Source organism: Tamandua tetradactyla, chromosome 6 (genome assembly GCF_023851605.1).
Source record: "Tamandua tetradactyla isolate mTamTet1 chromosome 6, mTamTet1.pri, whole genome shotgun sequence".
Taxonomy (NCBI): domain Eukaryota; kingdom Metazoa; phylum Chordata; class Mammalia; order Pilosa; family Myrmecophagidae; genus Tamandua; species Tamandua tetradactyla.
In genome coordinates, this window is record NC_135332.1 from 70,824,117 (window position 1) to 70,849,707 (window position 25,591).

General features: G+C 52.7%; 1 protein-coding gene across 10 annotated transcripts in view; it reads right to left on the bottom strand.

Moving 5' to 3' along the window:
* Window positions 1-25,591, bottom strand: part of DNAH17 (dynein axonemal heavy chain 17) — a 146,265-nt gene that overhangs the window by 21,156 nt on the left and 99,518 nt on the right. For all 10 annotated transcript variants that reach the window (XM_077166116.1, XM_077166118.1, XM_077166115.1 and 7 more), the window contains 17 exons: window positions 25,003-25,269; window positions 23,541-23,702; window positions 21,581-21,814; window positions 20,420-20,584; window positions 16,659-16,754; window positions 16,236-16,453; window positions 12,781-12,988; window positions 12,409-12,524; window positions 9,849-10,041; window positions 9,285-9,520; window positions 8,488-8,610; window positions 6,955-7,159; window positions 6,233-6,397; window positions 5,870-6,010; window positions 5,430-5,600; window positions 3,957-4,079; window positions 3,195-3,388 (listed from right to left, as the gene is read on the bottom strand). In XM_077166116.1, coding sequence (XP_077022231.1) covers window positions 3,195-3,388; window positions 3,957-4,079; window positions 5,430-5,600; window positions 5,870-6,010; window positions 6,233-6,397; window positions 6,955-7,159; window positions 8,488-8,610; window positions 9,285-9,520; window positions 9,849-10,041; window positions 12,409-12,524; window positions 12,781-12,988; window positions 16,236-16,453; window positions 16,659-16,754; window positions 20,420-20,584; window positions 21,581-21,814; window positions 23,541-23,702; window positions 25,003-25,269 — 3,017 coding nt within the window. The remainder of the gene's footprint in view (window positions 1-3,194; window positions 3,389-3,956; window positions 4,080-5,429; window positions 5,601-5,869; window positions 6,011-6,232; window positions 6,398-6,954; window positions 7,160-8,487; window positions 8,611-9,284; window positions 9,521-9,848; window positions 10,042-12,408; window positions 12,525-12,780; window positions 12,989-16,235; window positions 16,454-16,658; window positions 16,755-20,419; window positions 20,585-21,580; window positions 21,815-23,540; window positions 23,703-25,002; window positions 25,270-25,591) is intronic.

Consider the following 25,591-nt stretch of genomic DNA (forward strand, 5'->3'; position numbering starts at 1 on the left):
CTTGAATGGAGCGAATGAGCTAACGGGAGGAAGAGGTCACCGGAGGGAATGACAGACGGCAGTGTGCCCGGGCTGGGAGCCTGCCCGCCCTGGAGCAGTTGAGTATGTACCCTCTCTGGGTGGCTGGGAGGATTTGTGGGTGGCCTGTTCATTTACAGACCCCCAACCTCCACCCCCGGGGGCTGCCAGGGGCGTCAGCACAGGCCTTTCCCCTCCCTGGGGACTTTACGGGGACACCCTTGTTTGTTATTCATTTCCTTGCTCTGGTGTTTGTCGGCTTCTGTGCAGCTTCCTGAACCAATGCTGGGTAATGGGGGGGGGGCGGGGCTGAGGGAGAGCTCGGGGACCTTCCCAAAGCACCCGACTCCACGCAGCCCAGGACTTCGGGATTGATCATGGTTCAAGTTGAGAGCTCTGCTTGGTGGCGATTTCTTTGAAGGAAGCTCAATCCCTTAAATCCTTGGTCAGCATATGAACTGCTTGAAACATAGATTCTAGACCCCTGCCCAGGAAGGGACTTCCAGAATGTACTAAGTCCTACCCCTGGGCAGGGATGTAACAAAATCACCTTTGCCAGTTACTTTTCAAGACCAGACTGTCTTTCTCAGGGCTGAGTTAATGATGCAGAAGGGCGTGTGTGTGTCTTTTTGGTCAGCCTCTGCCCCGTCCAGCACTGTGGCCCCAGCAGGGGAGGCCTGGAGTCGCCTCCTGATGCTCACAATAAACTGCACAGCTTGCAATCAGCCCCAGTGGCAGGATTTACACGGTGGAAACTGGCAACTGCTACAAATCAGGGCTTTTTTTTTTTTTTGCTGAAGGCATGTGCCAGCACCCTGCTCGACCTGGGTGAGTTCCTTCCTTTTCCCTCTGGGAGCCTGGGGGAACTGGGGTAGTGGAGGTGCCAATCTCCTAAGGCGGAAGCAGTCCATGAATTTGCACGGGTCCTATGAAGACTGCCTACTGCCTGCATGTCACACACTGTGAGAAGTGTTAGTTGCGACTTTTACTACCGATTTTAAATTTTGGCTGGTTCCCACTTCTATTAAGTTACGTTCTCCCATGGGTAATTAGTGAGGTAACTTGGCTTTCCTCTGTATTCTGGAAACGTCATCGATTTCAAAGCTATGGGGCATGACTGGGGATCACCCATCATGGACACTAAGGCAGCTGGTGGGCCTTCCCTGTACAGATCACTGACATGCTGTCACATGTGGTGACACAGGCACAGGGCTGGGGGTTCAAGGGGAGAACGCTGCTGCATGTTGGCTCTTGCTACCCAACCCCCTGCATCCCTGGGATTTCCCAGGCAGATGGGCGCTCCTGCTGAGAAGGTTGGGCATCCCCTACCTTGGCTATCCTACACTTTGCCCCCACCCCCTTCTCCAGCCCTGAGCCCCGGAGGCAGACCTGTATCCTGCATTCAGCGTGGCTCTCCTGGGTTACAGTGATTCCTTGTTCATTCCATCCCCACTCCCCATCACCTATTTCCAGTTCCTTTGCTCTTCTACCCAAGGGGAAAACAAAGCAAGACAAAAGGGATCTGTGAGTAGCCCCGTGGATGTGCCAGGCCTCTGCTTTGTGAGAATTCTATTAGAGACTTGGGCGATTTGGGGAAATCTGGCTGTTTTCAGCCTACCAGGAAGGAAGTCAAAACAACTCCCAGGGGCCCAGAGAATGGGCCACCGTCAGCCCCATTTCCCTTCCTTTCACTGGCAGGTGTTGGAAAGGGCCAAGCTCTTCTCTCCAGCCAGGAGGAGGAAGGACGAGGCTCACAGGGACATCCAGGTCTACCGAGGGGACCCTGTGCAGGTGTCCCTTTCTGGTGCTGGAGTCCTGGCGTAAAGTGGCAGACCCAACAGGAGGAGAGACGGGGCAGGCAGCCGGGGCCCCCTGTGGTGAATTTCCTCATCTCCAGGGATTCCAGGTCCAGCAGCTGTAGCAGCAGAGAATCTGCTGGTGAACTTAGAACAGTTCTCCTGGCCCATGAGCAAAATGGACAGAACTAAAAGATTTATTCTAAATTTAGCTATTGGGGGTTTGAAAGTGCCTGATGTTAATTGGTTTCGCAATTGTTTTTTCTCCAAAATACCCTAAAAAGATTCCATCTGTATGGCCATGGAGATAGAGTGCTTAGACTTTTTCTGTTTTGAATTGTGTGCTGGTTGAAAGGATGTTTGTACCGTAGAAAAGCCATGTTTTACTCCTAATCCCATTTTGTAAAGGCAGCCATTTCTTCTAATCCCTATTCAGTATTGTGTGTTTGAAACTGTAATTAGATCATCTCCCTGGAGATGTGACTCAATCAAGAGTGGTTGTTAAGCTGGATTAGGTGATGTGTCTCCTCCACCCATTTGGGTAGGTCTTGATTAGTTTACTGGAATCCTATAGAAGAGGAAACATTTTGGAGAATGTGGGAGATTCTCAGAGAGGAGAACAACATAGCCACGAGAAGCAGAGTCCACCAGCCAGTGACCTTTGGAGATGAAGAAGGAAAATGCCTCCCAGGGAGCTTCATGAAACAGGAAGCCAGGAGAGAAAGTTAGCAGATGACGCCATGTTCACCAACTGCCCTTCCAGCTGAGAGAGAAGCCCTGACTGTGTTCGCCATATGCCTTCTCACTTGAGAGAGAAACCCTGAGCTTCGCTGATCTTCTTGAACTAAGAAGGGAATCTTTCCCTGGATGCCTTAGACTGGACATTTCTGTAGACTTGTTTTAATTGGGACATTTTCTTGGCCTTAGAACTATAAACTAGCAACTTATTAAATTCCCCTTTTTAAAAGCCATTCCATTTCTGGTATATTGCATTCTGGTAGCCAGCAAACTAGAACAATCTGGGAGGCTCACCCGGGGAGGCTTACTTTCCATTGTATGGCAGGGACTCCCGCCTTGCTCGGTTAGCAGGAGGCAAAGGGTCCCACCCACACAGGGTTCATCAGAACCAGGAATCGGGTGCAGCAGGCAGGGTGGGGCCTGCTTCTGCCCCCCCAGAATACAGGAGCCCACGGCTTCACTTCCCCAAGGCTTGCTGTCTTCATCATGAGATGGGGAGGAGAACTGAGTCGTGGAGATCACATGCACAGCCCCGTGTGGACATCCCACACCCGCTAGGCGTCCCCAGCTGGCGCCCTGCCCCCCGGCGCCCCTGGACACCCGGCCTTGGCCGCCGCCCTCACAGGGACCGTGGCCGCTCACCTGATAGCGTAGGTCATGCGGTCAGGCCGCATGCACCTCACCATGCAAAGCTTCTGCAAAGCTGTCTTGGTCTTCCACTCCTTGGGGAAGACCTCCTTCTCGGGCGCCTCCGACTCCACGAGCTTCTTCCAGCGCTTGGCAGAGCCCTCAATGTCACTGTCCAGGTTCTTGAACTCGTCCATTTCCGAGAGGGCCTAGGGACAGAGGCAACAGCCCCTTCAGCTCCACCCCGGGTCCCGCTGGCAACTTCCCCGTCCCCCCCCATCCCAAGTTACTTCCACAAGTTCAGCCAGGAGAGGCCACCCCTGATACCACGCACTGTGCCCACCCATCACAGGCAGGCCGGGGACAGGGGGTCCTCTGGGGGCATGGGGTTGTCTCCCAGCCGTGGCCTCTCTTTTTGGGGCTCTCAGCACGGAAGTCAGTCCCATCTCAGAGGACTGCCTTCTCTGTAGGCATCCAGGAATCTGGGAATAACCTTGACGCTTTGCTCTTTCCTGGAAGTGGGAGGAAGGGGAGCGGGGGAGGGGGCCTGAGCTAGCTGCGTGAAGGCTGGTGGTGGGGGGCCTCGGTAAACCTAACAGTCGTATGGGACAGCGCAGTTTTCTTTTCATTGGCAGCCAGCCCATCATGCGCCCCACCGCTGTCTCTGCAAGCCCCCGGTGGGGCCTTGCAATCTGAACTTGTAAACATCCTCAGCACAGGCAGGAGGGGCCGTGCAGCGGGAGGAGAGGACGCAGCGTTCACTGTTTGGCCACAGACCTTGATCCCACCCCATCCTTGGTGGAGCAGGAAGTCCACTGGCGAGACGACCCCGGCCTTAAAAGGGAACCGCAGGAGGAAATCCAGTTCCAATGGGTTCAGTTCCTTCTTCATGGAGAGAACCTGAGGACACACAAGGGAGGGAGTCCACTTAGACTCGACGAGGTGGCCAGGCACCAGCCCTCAACACATGGGCCCCTGGCAGAATCAGGAGGTCACCAGGTGCCGGGCAGCATGAGAGGAGTCCGTGCGCCTTATCCTGCCCCCCTGGGCTGGGCAAAGCACTTTCTTTTCATCCTATCATTGAAAATAAAGCTCTGCTGAAATATACATGACATACAATTTACCCTTTTAACCAAGATAGTGGGAACACTCCAGTGGCGTTTAGTGCATTTACAAGGTTGTGCAGCCATCATCTCGATCTAATGCCAGAAACTTCTCGTGACCCCAAATGGAAACTCCATACCACCAGCAGTCACAACCCACTCCCCCCTTCCCCCAGCCCCTGACAACCACCTGTGTGCTTCCTGTCTCTATGGATTTGCCCGTCGCGCTGTTTCATATAAGGGGGAACCATGCAGTATGTGTCCTGGCTTTCCTCACTCAGCACCGTGCCTGCAGGGGTCGCCAGGTGGTAGCTCCGTTCCTTTCCATGGCACAGTGACATCCCAGTGTGTGGCCGGACCACATTTTGTTGGTCCCTTCATCTCATGATGGACGACTGGGACTAAGAGGTCATTCAAATTAGGGTTCCCTAATTTTCCAGGGCTGAAAACCCTCTTTTCAGGCCCAAAGAACTCTCTGTCTGCCTGAATGAAAGAGCCTGACTCCAGGGTCAGTGAAAGAAGCTATTTGGGCCTCAACTGAGGGGAGGCAGATGAGAGTCTGGGGGGCCACAGCCACGATGCCTTCTTGAAATGGAAGGCACCCCTGTAATGTGGTCCTGTTCATTCCAACTCTGAGCTTGGACCGAGAGCCAGGTTTGCATTCGTGCCCAAGCTACCGATCAAATGAGTGTTTGCCAAAAGCCTGAACAAAATGGCAGGGGGGCTGAAGAGTCAATTCAATGGAACAGAAACCTCTTAAACTATTTCAGCAGGAGGAATATTGATTCATTACTATGTTGCTTTCTTTCGGAAATGTCATTCAGGCTTCCAGAGTGGACGGCGCACTAAAGGGGGCTGTGACTCAGCACCACTTACATGCAACGAGGTGGCATCGCTTTATAAAACTCTCTCTAAGGAAGCTGGCCTTGCCTCCCACTCAAGTCTCGGTATGGAGTAAAGAGCGCCTCAGACATGTGCCACATCCCATCTCAGACTTCAGGAGTCCCTCGGGGGTGCGTGGAAATGCAGGTTCAGATCTACTAGGCCTGGGGCGGGGCCCGAGAATCTGCATTTCCAGCAAGTTCCTCCCAGGGGAGGCCGAGGCTGCTGGCCCCGCGTGCCGGCCCTTCGAGGGGCTGGACGTTACCTGAAACGCAACTTGGGCCAGGAAAATGAGTTTGTCTCGTTCGAAGAGCCCCCGGGCCGTGTACATGTAGACCGAGTAGGTGATCTCGTCCGTCAGGTTGGCCACTCGCTGTCTAACCTCGTCGGCCGGCACTGTCCGCTGGATGGCCTTCTCGAACACCACGTTGAAGGCCTGGGGTGGGGACGGGGACCAAGAGCTCGGGGCTGCCCGTGGCGGGGTCCGTTGTTGTGATCGGGGCGGGAGGCACTGGGGTGCTGGCAGGGCGCGGGTGGTGTGGGCCGCCCTGGGGTATTTGATGCTGTGGCCCCGCCGTCTCTGTCCCGCTCAGGCAGTGCAGGCCTGGTCTGTCCTCAGAGGCTGTCCCGGCAGCACCCGACGGCCGGAAGCTCACCCACCCCGCGCCCCGGCCTTGGGCCCAGAGTGCACGGGGGCTGCTGCACCTTGAGAGAGAACTGATAGATGGGGTTGATCTTGTTGAGATCGTTCAGTATGAAGTACAGCAGGGAGGCCCTCTCTGCAGCTGGACGGTAGTTTTCTCTTGCCTCGTTGATTTTAACTTCAGTGATTTTTGCTTCTTGCACCTCAAAACAAGCAAGAGGGACTTGAGCAGAACCATGTGTGGGTAAGTCTGTGAGCAGGCCAGCCCCTGCTCCTGGCCAGACCCCATCGCTCCCTCGGAGGCCATCCCTGGGGGTGCTCCGAGAAGGCAGCCAGCATGCAGGAGGGCACCCGGGACCCCTTGGGGCTCCCCTCCCGGAACTGTGGCTTCTTTCGGGGAGCCGCTCCGGAAGATGGTTTCTCACCTTCTCCTCAATCTCGCTGGCTGTTTGCTTTGTGGTCTCCAGATTCTCCACCAAGGCAGTGTCTCCCAAAAAGTTCCCCGACGCGGCGGACAGACGGGCCAGCAGGGAATCTTCCAGCTCTTTCAGGACAATCTTAAATTCATTTTGGGACTTGGTGAGATTCGCCTGCAGGAATGGCCGAGGCCCAGGGTGCCAGGTCAGTGACAGGTGCTCCTGGCCTCTCTACAGCCAGGCTCCAGAAGGAGAGAAGGGACGGACGTCAAACTTGAGAGAAAGCAGTTAAAGGTGGGAGTCCCCGGAGCACGCCTGGCCGGGGCTGGGCCTCTGCGGCTCCTGTCTTGGGAGCCATGTGGCCTGGTCTGGGGAGCACGTGGGGAGCAAGGGGACATGGGGGCCGGCCTGGGACTCCTCGATCCCATGTGCACAGCTGCGACAGAGCACGAGGGAGTCACTGCGCCAGCGGCCGGAGGGCAAGGAGCAGCCGTGCCGCTGAGGCCCGTGACTCATGCTCCGGTTGATTTATTTAGCGTTCACTTTGGGAGCCGGAGGGCAACACAACAACGAAAGAAGACCTGAATCATTGCGCTGTGTGTGCACGTGTTATTTAGGGCGACAGGCCGGGGCGCCTTCAGAGGGGTGCCCGGCCCACGTCGGACGACAGCTCTGCCTCACGTTCCCCGCTCCCCTCTGCCCCGCCCTGCCCCGGGTCCAGGACCCGTCACCTTCAGCTGCTCCAGGTCCGGGCGCTCTTTGGCCACCACGGCCGCCAGGAGCTGGTCCTCAAGTCCATCGCGGGTGACCAGGAAGTTGATGAGGGTGCACTGGGCCTGCATCTCGGGCTTGTAGTGGGGGTTGAAGAATTTGGTATGCAGGATGAGGCGGAAGTTGGGGTGGTACTCCACTTCCTTGTCGCCGATCTTAATGAACCTGGCAGTTGGTGGGAGAAGGGCAGATGGTGACCCGAAATCCCACGCGCCTGGTCCGGCACCTTCTGACCACCTCCATAGCCAAGTTCCGTTCTTCCGAAGACCAGGCCTCGGGGCCCGACCCTGGGCCATGCTGCTGCCTGAGCCCTCCTGAGCCTGCAAAGCACCGCAGCCCTCTTGGTTCTATTACTCTCTTCTGACCTGTGGCAGGGACCCTTCTAGAAGACACCCCTTCTCTTTCCTCTGGGTGGTTTGTTCTTGTGTTTTTAGAAGTGGCCACACATTACCTTCCCCTGGGAGTCTTTACACAAATGCTTTGCCCGGGCCCCACCCCAAAATCGCTAGTATAAGGAAGGCACCCATATTCCAGCTAAGAACCTTGGCATGTTCTGGAAGCCCAAGGGTGATCCTGGTGAGTTACCAGGGCTGGAGGCCTGGGCCTGTGGCCTTGATCTGGTCATCCACTTGGGAGTTGTCTTTTTGGCTCCCCTCTTCCTGATGGCCCAGCTCCCTTTTTGAGGGCCCCTGTCTGTCTCTTCCCCAGAGGCGTCTCCACTCATGGCCAGCTCGTCCTTGACCTGGGGTGTCACCACAGCCCTTACCACCTGCGTCTGAGCCACTGCGTGTCCCCTGCATTTAAAGGTGGCTCACGCTAATGTGGACATCTACGTTTTTAAGTTGGTTCCATTTTTTTTTAAATTATAAAAGTAATGCAAGCCCAATACCCATCAGTGGATGAGTGGACAGAAAATGTGGTATATTCATTTGACGGAATATTGTGTGGCTGTAAAAAGGAATGAAGTTTTGATACATGCCGCAGTGCGGGAGAACCTCAAAATCATGACGCTAGTGAGAGAAGCCAGTCACCAAGGATGAACATTGTAGGATTTCATCTGTATGAAATATCCAGAAGAGGCAAATTCAGGAGACAGAAAGAAGGATAGTGTTTCTGGGGCTGAATTAGGGAGGGAAAAGGGAGTGGCCACTAATGGGTGCAGGGTTTCCTTTTGGGGTGATGAAAAAACTTCTGGCCCTAAACAGAGGTGGTGGTTGCATAACACTGAATTGTATGCTTTGGAATGGCTGACATCATGTTACGTGAATTGCACTTTGATTTTTTAAAAAAGCAACACAGGCTCAAGGTTTGCAAAACACATTTAAAATAGGAAGACAAGAACCGTCACCGTGGTGGCACATCCTCTCGAGATACTCACTATTTACATATTGGTGTGGATGTTCCTGATTGGGGTGTGGACCCCTCGGTTCCCACCTGTCCCACCTGAACAGGTTTACCCGGCTCGGTGCATGGACGTGAGAACAATAACTTACCTGCCCTTTTTAATCGTGTTCCTGCCCAGTAAAGGATCCAGGACAGGATCCACGGTTTCGCCAATGTTCTCGATGAGTAAAATGTCTCCTTCTGAAATAGCCTGCTCGATGATGTCCAGGTAGCTACAGGGACAGCACAAGTGACTTAATGGCATATGGCAAAGTGACCAGGAGATGGCAGGATGCTGGGAGAAGCAGCCTCCGTGGGAAGGCAAAGTGTGTGCGTGTGTGTGTGTGTGTGAGAGAGAGAGATGTGGCCAAGGAACACGTAGGCCAAGCCTCCTGGAAGCTCATCCTCCCCATAAAGGAAACCAAGGGCTTCTGGGTAAATCACCTACACGGAGGTGCAAATGGGGGGAAGCCTTGAGGGTGAAGACAAACTTAGCGAATATTTTCACATCTTTGAGCACATCTGATTTTCCCAACACACTGGAGGGTGCACGGGGCAGCTATTATTATCCCATCTGGGCTGAGAACACAACCCACAGGGAGGTTAAATCACCTGCCCAAAGCCCCCTGGCCAGGAAACGGCCAAACAGGCCTCCAGCCCAGGCCATGGCCATTCGTCCAAATCTCTTCCCACTGCAGAAAGAGCCAGAAACAGGGACAAGAGGAAAGAGAGCCGTGTCTCCGGTTTTCCCTGCTGGTGCTCCTCCCCAGGGCCAAACGTGTTCTGAAAACATCCTGCGGTGAGCTGGTGGGTATCGACAGGACAGACCCGTCCATCCAGGGAGCAGATGTGAGTTGCCCGGCCCGAGGCTCACCCGGTTCCCCTCGGCTCTGCCGTCACCGCTTACCTCTTCTGCCCCAGGCGGATGGCTTTCAGCTCACTCCCGTATTTGTTTTTAATCCACTTAATCCCTTGAAGCTGCGCGTCCACGATTAGGGGCCAGCGCTCCGTGTTACACAGGATGGTGGCGTTCTCGGTGGACATGCGGTCACTGGGGAGGCCCTGGTTGTTCCAAGTGGCCACGTCGGCGTCATCCGTCAGCAGACTCAGGGGGTCCAGGCCCTCTGTGATGGGAATGGGGACCTGCCGGCGGCAAGCGCTCTCCCTTAGAACGGGCGACACTGCCTTGGCACGCAGCGGAAACCAGCTCTTCCTAGAACGCTGTGATCATGCGGTTAAAAGGTTGAGCCAGTCGGACAGTTTGGGAGAAGACAGCCATGCATCTCACTGTCAGCACAGCAGCCCTGCGACCCGGCCACAAGTGATGTCACCTCGGCCGTTGGGGGCCACGGTAAACCCTGACTGGGCCGGGGCTTTGGTTGCAGGAGCCAAGGTGGAATGGGCTGCAACTGATCTGCTGGGTTCCTATCCTGCATCTCTTGAGAAATGGGTCCTGGCCTGTACCTCTCACCTTTAATTTATGTATATAAGGGATCCAGAATTTTTCCATCAGCTCATTTCGGTATTTCTTGGTGAAGTAGCCCACGTAGGAGACGAAGGCGGAAATCAGCAGGACGTCCCCACAGAGAGTGACCCCCTGCTTTCTGAAGTTCTCCACCGATTCGGCCCAGCGGACGTTCTCCGATGCCAACCCTCCCACCAGCCTGAAACGAGAACAGGAGGCCAAGGGGGGAAAAGAGAGTAAAAGAGGATTGAGCTGGGAGAACCATGAAGACATTCTCCATCAGTAAACCGAGGTTAGTGGTCCAACAGTGAAAATGCCAGAGGCGAAACCCAAAGGAAAGGAAAATAATGCTCCCCGGAGGCACTTGGGAATGCCGAGTTGGCTTTCCTCCAGCCACCTCCATTGATTTCCCCCTGACGCTGACGTCACTTGGTTATTTCACCCACTTGCTAAAGGAGCTCCATGGCCACCACCTAGCAGATGCCTTGACCCGAGGGATCTTGAGGGGTAGGAGAGCCTGGGCGGTGGGCATGGAAGGCACAGAGCAGTGCTGCATGGGGTGGGGGGCACTGGTCCCTCTCGGACCACAGCTCTGAGGACCGACCCATGCCCCCAGTGGAACCCCTTCAATCTGAAAACATTGACATGTGTGTGGGAAGCACAAGTTGTCTGATTCAGCCACCTGCGATCAGTTTTAAATGTCATCTGAGCAGCCCTCACTCCTCACTTTGATTTTCTTGGCAGTCATGAGCAAACCCCTTCACCCCAACGTAGGGGTGATGGCTCTGTCTCCCTAGCACTGTAGGCCAGTCTCACGCAGGCTTGGGATCTCCCAGGTCCTTTCGTCACTCGTTCAATGGCCACCAGCCCAGTGGGGGAAAATGCAACAAGCCATTTCCCAGGATCACCTCCAGGAAATGCCTCCCCCGGTTCACTTTTTTTTTTTTTCATAGACCAAAATTTTATTTTACATGGAAATCAAGTTTTTTGTTTTGATTTTGTCTGTTTCTTTACAAATACAGAAGTAATACATCACTACATATAAATTATGTGTATTCACAGTGTTTGCAAAGCATTAAAAATTGGCCTGGGTAAATATGTAAAGAACTCTCAAACTCAACAGCAAGAGAACAACCCAATTTTTAAATGGACAAAATACTTCAACAAACACTTAAAAGGATGGCAAAACCTCAATTAAATAGCATTACATTCTTATTAGCATGCCTTAAACCCCAGTTCACTTTTGAAAAATGTGAGAAGAATGCCCCAAGGCCACACGCCCAATAGGTGGCCACGAGCCACTGTCCCCGGCTGGTCAGAATGGAGATGTGCTGGGAGCATTGACGACACATCGGATTTTAAAGACAGGATGAATACAAGATGTCAAGTAGTTCATGGATAATTTTTTCACATTGATTACATGTTAAAATGATAATATTTAGGATGTTTGGCATTCTGTAAAATACAGTATTAAAGTTGCTTCACATAATTTTTTTTGATCTTTTATATAAAATATTTAAAATTACAAAAGTCCCCTATTACAGCTAAGATTATCTTGAGTGTTCTGAGTGTTTCTGGACTTGACAGAGGTATTGACTGTATTCTAGATGTATAGAATACATTCTAATTTTACTTTAAAAATTAACATTTGATTCTGTACATCAAATGTTAATTTTTGAAGTCCTTTATTATATAACCTGTGGTACTGAAAGTTCTTTAACTCTCTCATTTTGTTTTTAGAGAAGTTGTAGGGGTACAGGAAAGTCACGCACAAAATGCCTGATATACAGGGTTCCCCTACACCACTCCATTATGAACAGCTTGCATTTGCGTGGTGTATTTGTTACAGCTCATGAAAGAACATTTTTATAATTGCACTTACCCATGATCCAGCATTTACAACAGGGTCCACTCTCTGTGTTGTGCAGTCCTCCATTTTGGTTTTTTTTTCCCTAACCTAGTAACATATATACAATCTAAAATGTCCCCCGTAACCACATTCACCTATATAATTCAGTGCTTTTAGTTACATGCACAATGCTGTGCTATCATCACCACCATTCTTTTTGAAAGCGGCTGCTAGAAAGTTTACAATGACAGACGTGACTCTGTCCATTGGACAGCACTGCTCGCGAGCCCGTCTCCCCTGCGAAAGCTCTAGAATGAACCGGCACGGTAAGGTTATCCCACAGCCGGGGCTTCACCCCAGGCGGGGGGCCAGGGTGGGTTATGGTGAAGCACTGCCGGGAGCTAGCAGGTCTGGTTTATCTGGAATTCTGTGCCTCAGTGCATCATGCCTCATGAAGGCTGCTGCGTGCACAAGCACTGGCCCTCTAGGGGTTACCAGCGCACGAGGTGCAGACTTTGTGCAAATGTTTATACTAATTTATCCTCCTTCCTCCGTGCTCAAATAGTGAAAGCTGGGAGGGTTCGCCATGCTCCTCCCTCCAAAAGTCGTCCTGTGGCCTTGCCCCTTTCAGCAATGGCTGGGAGAGGGAGGCATGCAGGGAGCAAGGGGTCTGGCTGGGGTGGGGGTCTGGGGGGGGGAAAATGAGGGACGAGCCACCTGTTAGCCAGGGAGATCACCCGATTCGTGGCGTCAGCCTCTTGTTGGCACTTGATCTTCTCAGCTGTGGCCCTCTCAAACGCTGACGTTAGGTTGCTCAGGTTGGCATTGAGTTCCTGGGAAAACAGTGCATTGAAAAGGCCCCGCCACAGAGCTTGGCTTGGCCTGACTGGCTTCCCGGGGAGGTGGGAGCAGGGCTGAGCCCCTGAGAGGACCCCACGTGTGGAATGGGGCTTCTCGTGCAGGCAGAGGGCCCTGGGTGGTGCGGCCACGGAGTGGGAAGCCCCAGGCACGACCTGGTCCCTCTCGTGAGGGCCCTGCCCACCCCTTCTGAAGCAGAGATTTGGTCTTTGCCCGGCAGGAAGCACTTACCGCAATCTTGTTCTTGATCCGAGTCAGCTTCTCCTGCGCCTCGGCCAGTTCCGCGTTGGCCTCCTCCAGGGCCTGCCTCTTGGGAGCCACGTCGCAGTAGACCTCGTAGAAGCGGACGATGTTGATGCACCAGGAGCACAGGCCTGCGGCTGCCGTGGACTTGGAGCGGATGAACTCGGGGTCGAACGTCGGGTTGCCTTGGTAAGGCCTGGGGAGGGAACGGTGGGCGCTGGCGTGCAGGCCCCACGGCCTCCGCTCTGCATTTCCACACTCCACTAAGCTCCGGGTTGTAGCAAGTGTCAGGGTAGAGGATTTTTTTTTTTTTTTCATTAATTTATTTCTTTGCATGGGCAGGCACCAGGAATCGAACCCAGGTCTCTGGCATGGCAGGCAAGAACTCTGCCTGCTGAGCCATCATGGCCCGCCCTTTAAAAAATTTTTTTGAACATAACAACATACAAATACGAACATTCTTGCCATATGATCATTCCATTCTTGGTATATAATCAAAAATTCACAATATCATCACCATGATTATTTCTTAGAACATTTGCATCAATTCAGAAAAAGAAATAAAAGGAAAACAGAAAAAAGTCATACATTCCATACCCCTTACCCCCTCTCTCTCGTTGACTGCTAGTATTTCCATCTACCCAATATTAGTTAGCCTTTGTTTCCCTGATTTTTTTCTATACCCCTTACCACTCCCTTTCATTGATTATTAGCATTATAATCTACTACATTCATTTTAACATTTGTTCCCCCTTTTATTTATTTATTTTTAATCCACATTTTTTACCCATCTGTCCATACCGTAGATAAAAGGAGCATGAGACACAAGGTTTCCACAATCGCACAGTCACATTGAGAAAGCTAAGGTATTGAGGATTTTTAAAAAAATGTTAATTGCAGTAACATGATACAATATAAACAGTGCCCATTTTAACCACTCTCAAGTATACACTTTGGCAGTTTTCATTATATTCACCATGTGCTACCGTCACTGCCACCCATTACCAGAAGGGAAAAAAAATATATTGGTTCTTAATGACTACGGAATGAAGAAGGAAAAATAAAACAAAACTGTGGCTTCTGAAAGAGAAGTTAGAGTGTGAAGGACAATGCCAGGTGTTGATTTAAGGCCTATATTTTAGGGGAAGGAAGGGAACTAGCATTTTTTCTTGTCTGCATTTCAGGGGCTTTATATAGATGACCTCGTTTTATTTCTCCAAAGACTCCACACCCAGGCGAGAACACTGGGGATCAGAGGGGTCGCGGAACCTGCCCGAAGGAAGGTAGGCAGCAGTGCTAGAACCAGGATTTCTTTAGCAGTCGCTTGGATGGGACTTTGAGCAGTGGTGTCCCGAGAGCAGCACACAAGCGTGGGCTCAGGGCACCTGTCAGCCAACCTTGCTGGCTTTGGCAGGGGTCATCGTCCCCGCCTTTCCGTGGGGGAACTACCCAGCAAGGTAGAGGAGCTCACCGAAGGGGTCCCCACTGGGCACTGGCCGTGTGAGGATTGGAGCCGAGCATGCGGTTCCAAAGGCGTGCTCCATCCGCTCCATGGGCTACATCTGTCTCCCCAGCTGGCAGCGCTCGGTTTTCTAAGACCGGCATAGTGAGAACAAGGGTGTAAGGATCAGACTCAAGAGAGATGGCACCGCGGGTGTTGTGCTATGAAGGGAATTTAAGAGCCAAAGAAAACTGCCCCTCTAGAAGCCAATATTTAAAAATTCTTCCTTTTTTTTTTTGTATGCTGTATGGCAGGGTCACATTCAATTGTAAGTATCCCATTACCGCAGCACCATTTGTTGAATTTCTGTTTGGGGAAGTGCATGGGCTGGGACTCAAACCCGAGTCTCCTGTATGGTAGGCGAGAATTCTACCACCGAACTACCTTTGCACCCCAAGCTTGTATTTTTTAAATGACAGCAACATCAGTAAACATAATGAACTGAATTGTCTGCAGAAAGAACTCTGAATGGATGGTTAAAAATAATAAGAAGAAGAATTTGAATTTAGGCTGGGAATATAGGCCCTCCTCTTCCCGCCGCTGGCTTGTTTGCGTCTTTGAAACATCAACAGTGTGGGAGGCAGCAGAATAGAGGTTTCCTGTCTGGCAAGGCAGAGACATTTGTGATGGTCTCAATCATAAAAGCAAAACCTGGAGGCAGCCTAAATAGGCAGCGAGTAGGAATACAGCTGAGAAAAATGCAATTCAGGGGCCGCAAGGCTATGCAACAGTTTCAAGTCAGACTTACGATGTAGTTTTAATTTTTGCCACAATGTTAAGTAAAAACTAAAAGCAGAACAAATAATTGTGCTAAATAATATTATTTCAACTACAGGGAAAGTTTTTTTGAAGAAAAAAAACTGAGAGTGGCCACCTCTTGGGGTAGCTTCTGGGTGGCGTTTTTCCCTCCTTTTATCTTCTCGTATTTGAAACTACTCTGTACTTACCAAGTGTTTTTCAAGGGTCTAACCTGTTTCCTCAACGAGGGGGATCTGGGAAGCACTGGGGTCGCAGCTGGGGTCATGGGGCATGGCTCTCTTTTCCAAAGGGAGGGCTCAGTCAGGGTCAGGGGACAGTTTGAACTTGAGTAACCAACAGATGGCAGGCCGAGGAGCCACGTGGGATGGAAAACAGTGGGTCTGGAGTGCTGGCCATGTGGGAGTGCCCTGTGGGTGCACACTCACTGATATTATGGGGTACCGAGTGAAAGTCCTCTCTGCACCCCCCCCGTGTCCCCCAGATGGACCCACTGCCAGCATTTCAAGTGTGTCCCTGAGACATGGTACCTTGACAGTGAGACTAACTTAAAGAAGAAGCAGTGCCCGGCAGAGCCTCAAGCAGGTGGACACTCCATATGTGTGTGTGCGCGCGTGTGTGTGTGTTGGGGGAGAGGGTTGGAGAGGGACCAGGCGCTCTTGCAAGGACAGGCGTCTGAGCAGACTGGCCTTGCCTCCTTGATGGTGCTGTGAGCCCAAGGGTTTCCTGCTGTTCATCACCAGCCACCGAGGATGCTTGTCACCTGGTGTCCAAAAGGTCTGCACGATGTAGGGTCCCCTCCTGTGTGCCTCGGCCCCAATGTGGGGGCTACATGGGGAAGGAGTCGGCTAGAGTTTGAGCCACAGACCTTTCCACCTGCCCCACAGCCTTTCAATGGGGGAGACAGAGGGAGATGAGGTTTCCCATGGAAGCCGAAGGCCGGGCTTCACCTCAACGCCCCGGACACCAAGCCGCCTTTGGCTTTCTGCCTTGTTCTGCCCATCCCAAGACCCTGCACCCTCTCTGGCAAGCAGAAGCGCATTTGCTGTTGGAGATACATCGAGGATCCCAGCTCTGGAGAGAGAAGGTTCTGGGACGACGCCACGCCTTGCATACAAAACGCATCCAACGTGAGGAAGGAAAATGGTCTGTACCCCATGCAATGACGGCCAAGCCCCAGACTTACTTAAATGCCTTCAGACAGGCTTCGGGGATGTGCTCCTTGTCGAACCTTTTCAGCGAGTCCAGGAAGGTGTCCACTTTGCCCATCATGATTTTCGCAGCTTTCCAGCTCTTGTCCTTTGGGATCTTGCCCTCAGGCGCCGTCAAGATCATGACAGCGGCGGTGACGTTGACCACGGCGTCGGGCGGGGACCCGAAGGACTTCAGCTCCGTCAGGTTGTTCTGCAGACGACAGACACGATGGTTCTCAGAAGGGGGTGGCATCGACCAAGTGGGACTCGGAGGCCCTCGGCGGCAGCCCCGGGGGAGCCATGGTGGGCGCGTGGCACCATTTAGATGGAAAAGCCAACATGACAGAGCCTGCAACACCCATTTTCTTGCAACTCAAGCGAGGGGAGCCTCTGCTACTTTGTTTTTCCTTCTTTACCTTATTCAGAGTGTCAAGAGCTTCTTGAGCTGCCAGGAGCGCCGGTTCCGCTTTGGCCAAGTCCGTTTCACAAGCCTTCTGTTTCTCAGTGACATTCTGGAAGGAGGGGCAGCAAAGATCAACCCAGGACCCCTGCCCCCGCTCCGGGGGCTTGGTGTGCTTGGGGGGCTGCCCTGGGCAGTGGCAGGGGAGCGAGGAGAGAAGGGGCAAGTGTGTCCCAAGCCCATTAGAAGAGAACCCCTGGGATGGTGTTAGGGATTGAATCGTGTCCTCCTCAAAAGGCACGTTCTCCAGGTCTTGTGGCTGTGAACCCATTTGTCGGTAGGATTTTAGAAACTGTGCTGGTTTGAAAGGATGTATGGACCCTAGAAAAGCCACATTTTAATCAAAATCCCATTTCGTAATGGCAGAATAATACTGTATGTTCGAAACTGTAATCAGATCATGTCCTCAGAGATGCGATTTAATCAAGAGTGTTTGTTAAACTGGATTAGGGGACAACATGTCTCCACCCATTCAGGTGGGTCTTGATTAATTTCTGAAGTCCTATAAAAGAGGAAACATTTTGGAGAATGGAGGAGATTCAGAGAGAGCAGAGCAGAATGACATAGCCACGAGAAGCAGAGTCCACCAGCCAGTGACCTTTGGAGATGAAGAAGGAAAATGCCTCCTGGGGAGCTTCATAAAACAGGAAGCTAGGAGAATAAGATAGCAGATGATGCCGTGTTTGCCATGTGCCCTTCCAGATGAGAGAGGAACCCAGATGTATTTGCCACATGCCCTTTCACTTGAGAAAGAAACCTTGTACTTCATCGGCCTTCTTGAACCAAGGTATCTTTCCCTGGATGCCTTTGATTGGACATTTCTATAGACTTGCTTTAATTGGGTCATTTTCTCGGCCTTAGAACTGTAAACTAGCAACTCATTGAATTCCTCTTTTTAAAAGCCATTCTGTTTCTGGTATATTGCATTGCAGCAGCTAGCAAACTAGAACAGAAGCTGTTATTAGTTAAGTTGGGTCTAAACTGAATGAGGGTGGGCCTTCATCCAATACAGCTGAATGTCTCATAAGCAGAGGAAACTGGACACAGGAGCGCAAGCCACAGGGACAGCCAGAAGCTGGAAGTCAATGAAACCCAGAAGAGAAAGGAGAAGATGCATGGCTCTGTGATGGAAAAGCCAAGGAACCCCAAAGGTTGCCGGCCAGCCAGAAGATACCCACCCAGATTTCTAGCCACTGAAACTGGGAGCCAATAAACTCCTCTTGTTAAACCCATCCATTGGATGGTATTTGTTTTAGCAGTCAGGAAACGAAAACACATGGTAGCCCCCTGTGGTGGCAGTGCCTCCCAAGCCTGTTCAGACTTGTTCTGTGCAAGCCAACGATGTATTGTGCAGCTCTTTGCATGCGTGTGGCTCTGCTTTGTGGCCCTCTCGGGTCCTCCTTCTGCCCCCTGCTCCTTTGCCCCTATACCCGCAACCTTCAGGTCAAAGCGAGCAAGGCATTGGCAGACTTGGGGTTCTACAGTAGGAACTGATCTTCTTTTTTGCCTCAAGCTTCTAGGACTGGAGGGGAAACCAAGGAGCCACCCCCTGGCTTTTAGGTCTTATTGTCTTCTGGTACCATTGCGTAATCTCTCCAAAATGGACCCCCTCACAGAGGGCAGCTCCTTTAGCATTCCATTAGCTCATTCCCTTTTAAGAAAGTAGGACCACACTCATTCATTCATGCACACCTGCGTATGCTCATTGACCCTTGGGGGCAGGAGGAACCACTCTGTGCCTTCAGATGCCCGGCAGAGAGATGAACAAGAAACTTGGTCTCTGTCCATAAGGAACAGCATCATGTAATCATAAAGAGTGAGAAAGAAACTACGTGTGCTGAGTGCTCCCTGGGCACTGAGGATGGAAAATTGAGCATCTCTTTGCAGGGAACCTCTTGGAGAATCCCCCTTTACAACATGGGGCATGACTAAGAGGGAGTTGAAGTGGAAGACATTGCATCAGCTTAGGGATAGAGGCAGCACCCAGGGCTTCTGCTGTGCAGCATCTCTAAAGTGGCTGTTTCTAGGGGATGGCTTGGACAGGGGGCAGGCTCTCAGGCATTAACAGCTACAGGGGGTCCCAGGAGTCAAGGGCACAGGGTTGGGCCAGGCTTAGCCTGCTTGGATCTGGGCTCTGCCACTGACTGGTTTTGAGACCTCTGGCTCCAGCAGTCTCATCTGCCCTGGAGGGCTGTGGTTTGCAGGCTGAAATGCCAAGTGCCCAGGAACTGCCGGCTGCTGCGCGGGGCCTGGGCACCCCACCCCACTCCAGCTCCTGGTATGGACTGCTCAGGGGCCTTCCTCCTGCTTGCCCAGCGATGGAGACTGTCCAAGGCACAAAAACCACATGCCGGATCAGAAGCCAGAAGCAATGGAACTGGGAACAAGGATCAGCGCACCTTCCCATGTGACAGATATCGGCCTTCCTTGAATCAAAGTATCTTTCTTTGGATGCCTTAGTTTGGATATTTTTACGGCCTTAGAACTGTAAATGTGTAACTTAATAAATCCTTTATAAAAGCCATAAAACCAAAACAAACAAAAAACACCACTTGCTGGGATGCCAGCCAGTTTAAGAGACGGCAAACAAATTACTGGAGTACCTTAATTTAAACAATTATGGAGACACGGGCCCCAGGGAACAAAGGGCACGTGGGAGAGGAGGGCTGTGCTGGTTTGAGAGGATGTATGTCCCCTAGAAAAACCACGTTTTAATCCTAATCCCATTTTGTAAAGGCAGCCGTTTCTTCTAATCCCTGTTCAGCATTGTATGTTTGAAACTGTAATTGGATCATCTCCCTGGAGACATGAAGTAATCAAGAGTGGTTGGTAAACTGGATTAAGTGACGACAAGTCTCCACCCATTTGGGTGGGTCTTGATTAGTTTCTGAAGTCCTATAAAAGAGGAAACATTTTGGGGAATGGAGATTCAGAGAGAGCAGAGCAGAACAACGTAGCCACGAGAAGTAGAGAGCCCACAAACCAGCGACCTTTGGAGATGAAGAAGGAAAATGTCTCCCAGGTTGCTTCATGAGACCAGAAGACAGGAGAGAAAGTTAGCAGATGACACCGTGCTCGCCATGTGCCCTTCCAGCTGAAAGAGAAACTGTGTTTGCCATGTGCCTTCTCACTTGGGAGAGAAACCCTGAACTTCATCGGTCTCCTTGAGACAAGGTATCTTTCCCTGGATGCCTTTGATTGGACATTTCTATAGACTTGTTGTAATTGGGACATTATTTCAGCCTTAGAACCGTACACCAGCAACTTACTAAATTTCCCTTTTAAAAGCCATTCCGTTTCTGGTATATTGCATTCTGGCAGCTAGCAAACTGGAACAAGGGCCAAGCAATCAGACCAAGCAACATCTGGGTCTTCCAATTCCAAGAGATGAGGACACGGCCCTCTTGGCAGGAAGCGGTTCTACCTCCTAGCCACACAGCTGCACCTGCTGGGAGCTCTGGGAAAGGCCTGGGACTGGGCCCACCCCAGACCAAGGCCAGATGGGACTCTGTGGATGGGAGCCCCCTCGGGCAGCCAAGTCTGGGGACAGGGCCCTGGCTCCGTCTCCTCAAGCCCCGACGGGCTCCCCGTCACCGAGCATCTTGTTAAGATGGCGGCCTGCTTGACCAGGCCTGGGCGGGGGCCCGAGAGTCCCCATTTCCTACAGGCTCCCGGGGGGCTGCCATCGCCGAGTCCAGCCCGACTGCTGCCGCACACCTTGTTGATGGCCTCCACCTTGATTTCCTCCTCGTCGGCGACGGCTTTCTCTTTGCTGACCTTCTCGGTTTCCACCCCGACCACCTGGATCAGCTTGTCTGCATTCTCGTTTTTCTGATTGAGCTCAGCCTCCTGCACTGCCAGCTTGGCTTTTAAATCATCCACCTGGAAGAGGAGAAACCACTAAGAGCTGGGTGTGGGCCACAGCCCACGCCGGTCCCCTCCCCCAGATGGGTGTAGCCGACCCTGTCACACCCCCTGGATGGGCACGGCCCACCCTGGTCACCTCCCCTAATGGGCGTGGACCACCCTGGTCACCTCCCCTGGACAGTCCTAGCATGGAACCTTCTTCCCCGCGCCTGGCGTGCTGTACCACATGGAGACGGCTCACTGCTGACCCCTTTATCCACTCTGTATCTGGAATCTGAGCAGGAAATCTGGGCCTGGTGGGCTCAGCTCCCGCCTCTGTTCCCCTTTGGTGCAAGCAGTCTCGGGGAACTGAGGTCTTCCTCGGCTCCTCCCAGGTGTGAGTCGTATCGGACAACCCCCTGCCCGTCACTCCCCACCCCACATGGGGGGGCCTTATTGGGGCGGCCATGCCTGGAGCAGGCCCGTCTGCCTAAGTCTGGTGCAGCTGGGGGTCAGTGAGTACTGCGTCCTGGGCTCTGGCTCCTGTCCTCCCCCAGCGCCTCCCCTTGCCCTCGGCTTGTTCACACCCCGGGCAGGGAAGAGGGGCGCTCGGAGACGCCAGCAGCAGGCAATAAAGATGGTGCAGCCAGGGCTGCACTGCGGGGGATGTTAAAAGCCAGGCAGAAAACTCAAGGATCAATACAGAGTGAAGCAAAACATCGCGGAAGCTTTTTGAGCTGGGTACCACAGTATGAACGGCATTTAAGAATGGATACATTTTCATTGACTGCATCTGACGGGAAAAAAATCTCACTGGGGCAGGGCATGGTATGAGTATGGAAAGCTCTGTGGGCATGCCATCTAAGTGTTTTGATTCTATTTTTAATTGGAAACATATATACTGTCTCTGGCTTAGGAGTGGAAGTTTCTGGAAGGCAGGAACCAATTCCATTTCCTTTCTCTGGTGTGTGGCTGTTCTCCTGGGGCCCTGGTGGGCAGGGGAGTGGGCGGCCCAAGCCCCCTCCTCCCTACCTGAGAAGCTGTGCTCTGCAGCTTCATCAGGCCATTTTCCAGCCTCTCGATTTTGGCCACCAGCTCCATCCTCTTCTTGGCCAGCAGGTTCTGGTAAAGTTTGATCTGTTCCAGAAAGGTCTTGGGAGTGGTGTAGTTGTAGCGTCTCTCTGTGGCCAGGTACACCTTGGACATGTCGTTGACGGTCATGTGCACGTAGGACATGAAGAGACTGATGGAGGACTTGACTTCCCTCTGGGGACGAGACCCGGTCAGCTCGTTTTCCCTGCCTGCCTCACAGAGGGGCCCGGGGAAGGGGGGACGGCGGCGGGCTACAGTGGGTCAGCGAGGGGGGGTTCCCCCAGCCCCCAGCCCTCGCCCGCCTCAGTCCCCCACCCGTGAACGGTGCTGCTGGGCCATGGGTGTGTCGGGGACACAGCCCGCTTACTGTTAGTGCCTCTCTGAGGCACACACTTACACTCACACGTACCCACGCTCACACCCACCCACAGCACACTCACATACACGTACCCACACTCACACCCACCCACCCACAGCATACATTTACACACCCATGTATGTACCCACCCACACAACACACACACACATTCATATTTACACACATGCACACACACATCCATTCAACACACTCACCTACTTACAGTCACACATGTATCCACCCATACATGCATCACACACTCACACATACACATTCGTACATTTACACACACTCACAAATGCGTACTCACACATATCTGCACATGATACATACGCACACACTTGCATGGAGTCCTGGGACTTAGTGTGAGCAAGCACTTCTCCTCTCTCCCGCCTCCACGTGGGGCCTCCCAGCATGTCTGTACCCTGGGGCCTGCCCCACCGCCTGACACTTTCCCCCAGAACTTGTTCAAGTGGTAAGACTTTAGATTCAGGTTAATCTGAAAACGTGTTCCTTTGGCATATGCTTCTCCCATGTCTGCTCGGTGTCCCCGGCTGGCCCTAGTGGAGGGGCTGGCCCACCGCCCAGCAGGCCCCCCTCTTGGCAAGAGAAGACTCAAATCTGCACCCCGGGTGAACCGAGGGGATGGCAGGGGCTGACCACATAAGCAAAGCTCTAAGGATCTGCAGACTCTTTTACCCGCTTTTTTTTTTTTTTTCTTTTATTCACTTTTCAACAACACGAAGAAAGCTAATTTCAGGTTTAGTCTGTCCTATCTAATAACTGAATATGTATTCAAAATAAACAAAATATGATAATAAAGGGTGATTTCCTCTAGGGCTGCTTATCGCACACACAGGCCAGGTCAGGGGAGGGTCAGGGATTAAGAGAAATTTCCAGGCAGGCAATCAGTTTAGTGAATGTAAGCTTCCCTCTTTCAGTTAAAAAAGACATGGCAATGGAACAAAACAGGAGGGAAAATGAGATTTATATCTCTGTGTCATACTTGTCTTGCCCTTTTACAAAAGGTGAGTGAGGGTGGCTGCACCCTAGAGAGCCAAATTGGAGCCCGAGGCAAAAGGAACACATGTGCGCCACTGTATACACATGCAAACTGGTTTACAGTGACCATGTAGGAAGCCCTGCTTTGTCCTGTCTGTCTGCACACCATTGTCAACGCTTTTTAGCTTGCCTGGTGGGGCCACAGCACACGGGGCCGGGAATCCTAAACTGGCTGGCAACAACATTCCCCCTCGCACAGTAATACGAGGTCGCCAAACGACAACAGCCTGTCTGTTCACAGTTTGGATATTTTGTTCATCACGCATTTTAAAAATGTTTATTAATTTTGACTCTGAAAACCAGCATGTCAAAATATCATTTATCATTTCTCTTGATCACTGAGTTTTTGGCATCCCCTTAAATTTTGTACCCAAGGCACATGCCTCACTCCCCTCTCCCTACTTCCGGGCCCTGGAGAGAGGAAGGATCCCCCACCCCCAGCCAGGAGCCTGTCTCCTGGGCTCTGCTGCAAAGACTCACCGGAATCCCCTCGGTCTCCTCCAGGAAGCGGGCACTGACGGACTCCAGGGCATCTTCAGGCCACTCATGGAACCAGTCGATGGCTGTGCAGTTGACCACAGCGGGGAATTTTCTTGCTCGCACACGCAGTACGGAGCCCACAGGGGAGAAGCACAGAATCACCTGGAGGCAGGGCACAGAAGAGGCGCTCACTGGGGGACCCAAGTGCTGAGGCTCAGTCTTGCAACTTTCCCGTAAAGCCTATTTAGACGGCTCAGCACCGTCTTCGTCTCCAAACAATAGTGGGGAACAGTGCTGGCTCTGGGGGTGACACACGGACGCTGAGACACAAACGATGATGACTTCATGGCTTTCTCCAGAGAAGTGAGGGTGCAGGGGACAGCCCCAACTCTTTGCAGCAGCCCCCACAAAGGGGGAAGAGAAAGGCTGGATGAAAGGAGAGGAGCCAGGCATCCACTTTGGGCCAATGAGGTCCAAGACCACAGAGAGGGTGACAGTCCCTTCCGGGTTTGGCCGTTATGAATCCAGAATACTTTCTGGGCCCTGAAAGGCAATAGCTGCTTCCCCAAAAGGGTAGGGCTGCCCTACGGTGAGTCGCCCAGAGTCCCCTGGGCCCCACTGGGAGAGGGTGTGGTGGAGACAGACCCTGCTCTCCCTTCTGCCCGTCTGGGGAAACTTCCTTCTCATAGGAGCCTCAGTTTCCCCTCCTTGCGCCCCCTCCCCCATTCCCCATGCAGTGGCTAGTTCACCAGCCGCGTGGCCACCAGTCCACTTCTTCTGGTGACGAAGGCCACGTGGTGCTCCAAGGAAGGGGATGGGGCAGGGAGGTAGGGGCCTCGGGCCTTCCTTTAGTCCACAAACAGCATCCACCAATGGGATCACATAGCCCAGAGAGAAGCGATAAAGAGGAAACTTGGTTTATTTGCATCGAGCAGGGGGAAATCATTACCAGCATGTGCCCGGGACAGCCATGGAGCCAGGCCCTCCAAAGGGCAGCACCACGTGGCTAGTAGGCAGCCTGCCCTAGTGAACGCTGACGAAGGATGGAGAGAAAAGAAAGAGTCCTCAGCTTCAAAGGGCCCTCCGCCTAACCAGGGGGCTCATTCTATTTCCCTTACATGGTAGTGTTGGAGTGGGCAGACCATGGTGGCTCAGCAGGCAGAGTTCTCGCCTGCCATGCCGGAGACCCGGGTTCAATTCCCGGTGCCTGCCCATGTTAAAAAAAAAAAGCAGGGTTGGAGCCAAGGTCTGCCCACCTCCGGGGACCTTGCTGTCTGCAGGGTGTGCGTGAAATTCTTCTTTGGGCCAAGGGGTATCTCCAGCAGTTCACATCACAGAGCAGGATCCAGTTGATGGGACAGCCCCCACCACCACACCCTGCTCTACCCAGAGGAAAGACTCAGTGCAAGAAGGCACCAGGGCACCGAGCTGGGCTCCCGGACCCTCGGAAGGCGGGACCTACCTTGAGCTGTCGGCGCACTTTGTCGATGAAGTATTTCCAGCATATTTCCCGCGTGTCGGCCAGGCCGAGGGACTTCACCTGCGGCCGCATGGAGGAGATGATGTTCTCCACCTCATCATCGGCGAACAGCCCAGGGATCTCGCCTGACGCCAGCAGGTCGTTGATCATCACCAGGAACTGCTCCTCGGCCACCTGGGAGTCCGTCATCAGGAACACCGAGGGCACGTTCTTCACGGCAGCTTTGATGTACTGGGCGGCCAGGTCCAGCTGGACCCGTGAGGACACAGTCAGGTGCAGTGGAGAGAAGGGACATCGCAGAGATGCACCCACCATGAGCACCCACCATAAGCACCCACCGGGTGTGCAGAACTAGAGTTAGAGCGCTGAGTGGACACCCCAAGAGGAGCCCAGGATAAGTAAGAGACACCACAGGCCCTGGGCCGGGGGACCTGAGGCTGCAAAGATGTTGGGATTCTGCAAAAGAATCCACACACACTTAGCATCACTCCTGTCACATTACCAGTGGGATTGAAAGGAACAACTTGATAAAATGATTTTGTGGTAATTCTGGAACAATAAGGTGGAGAAT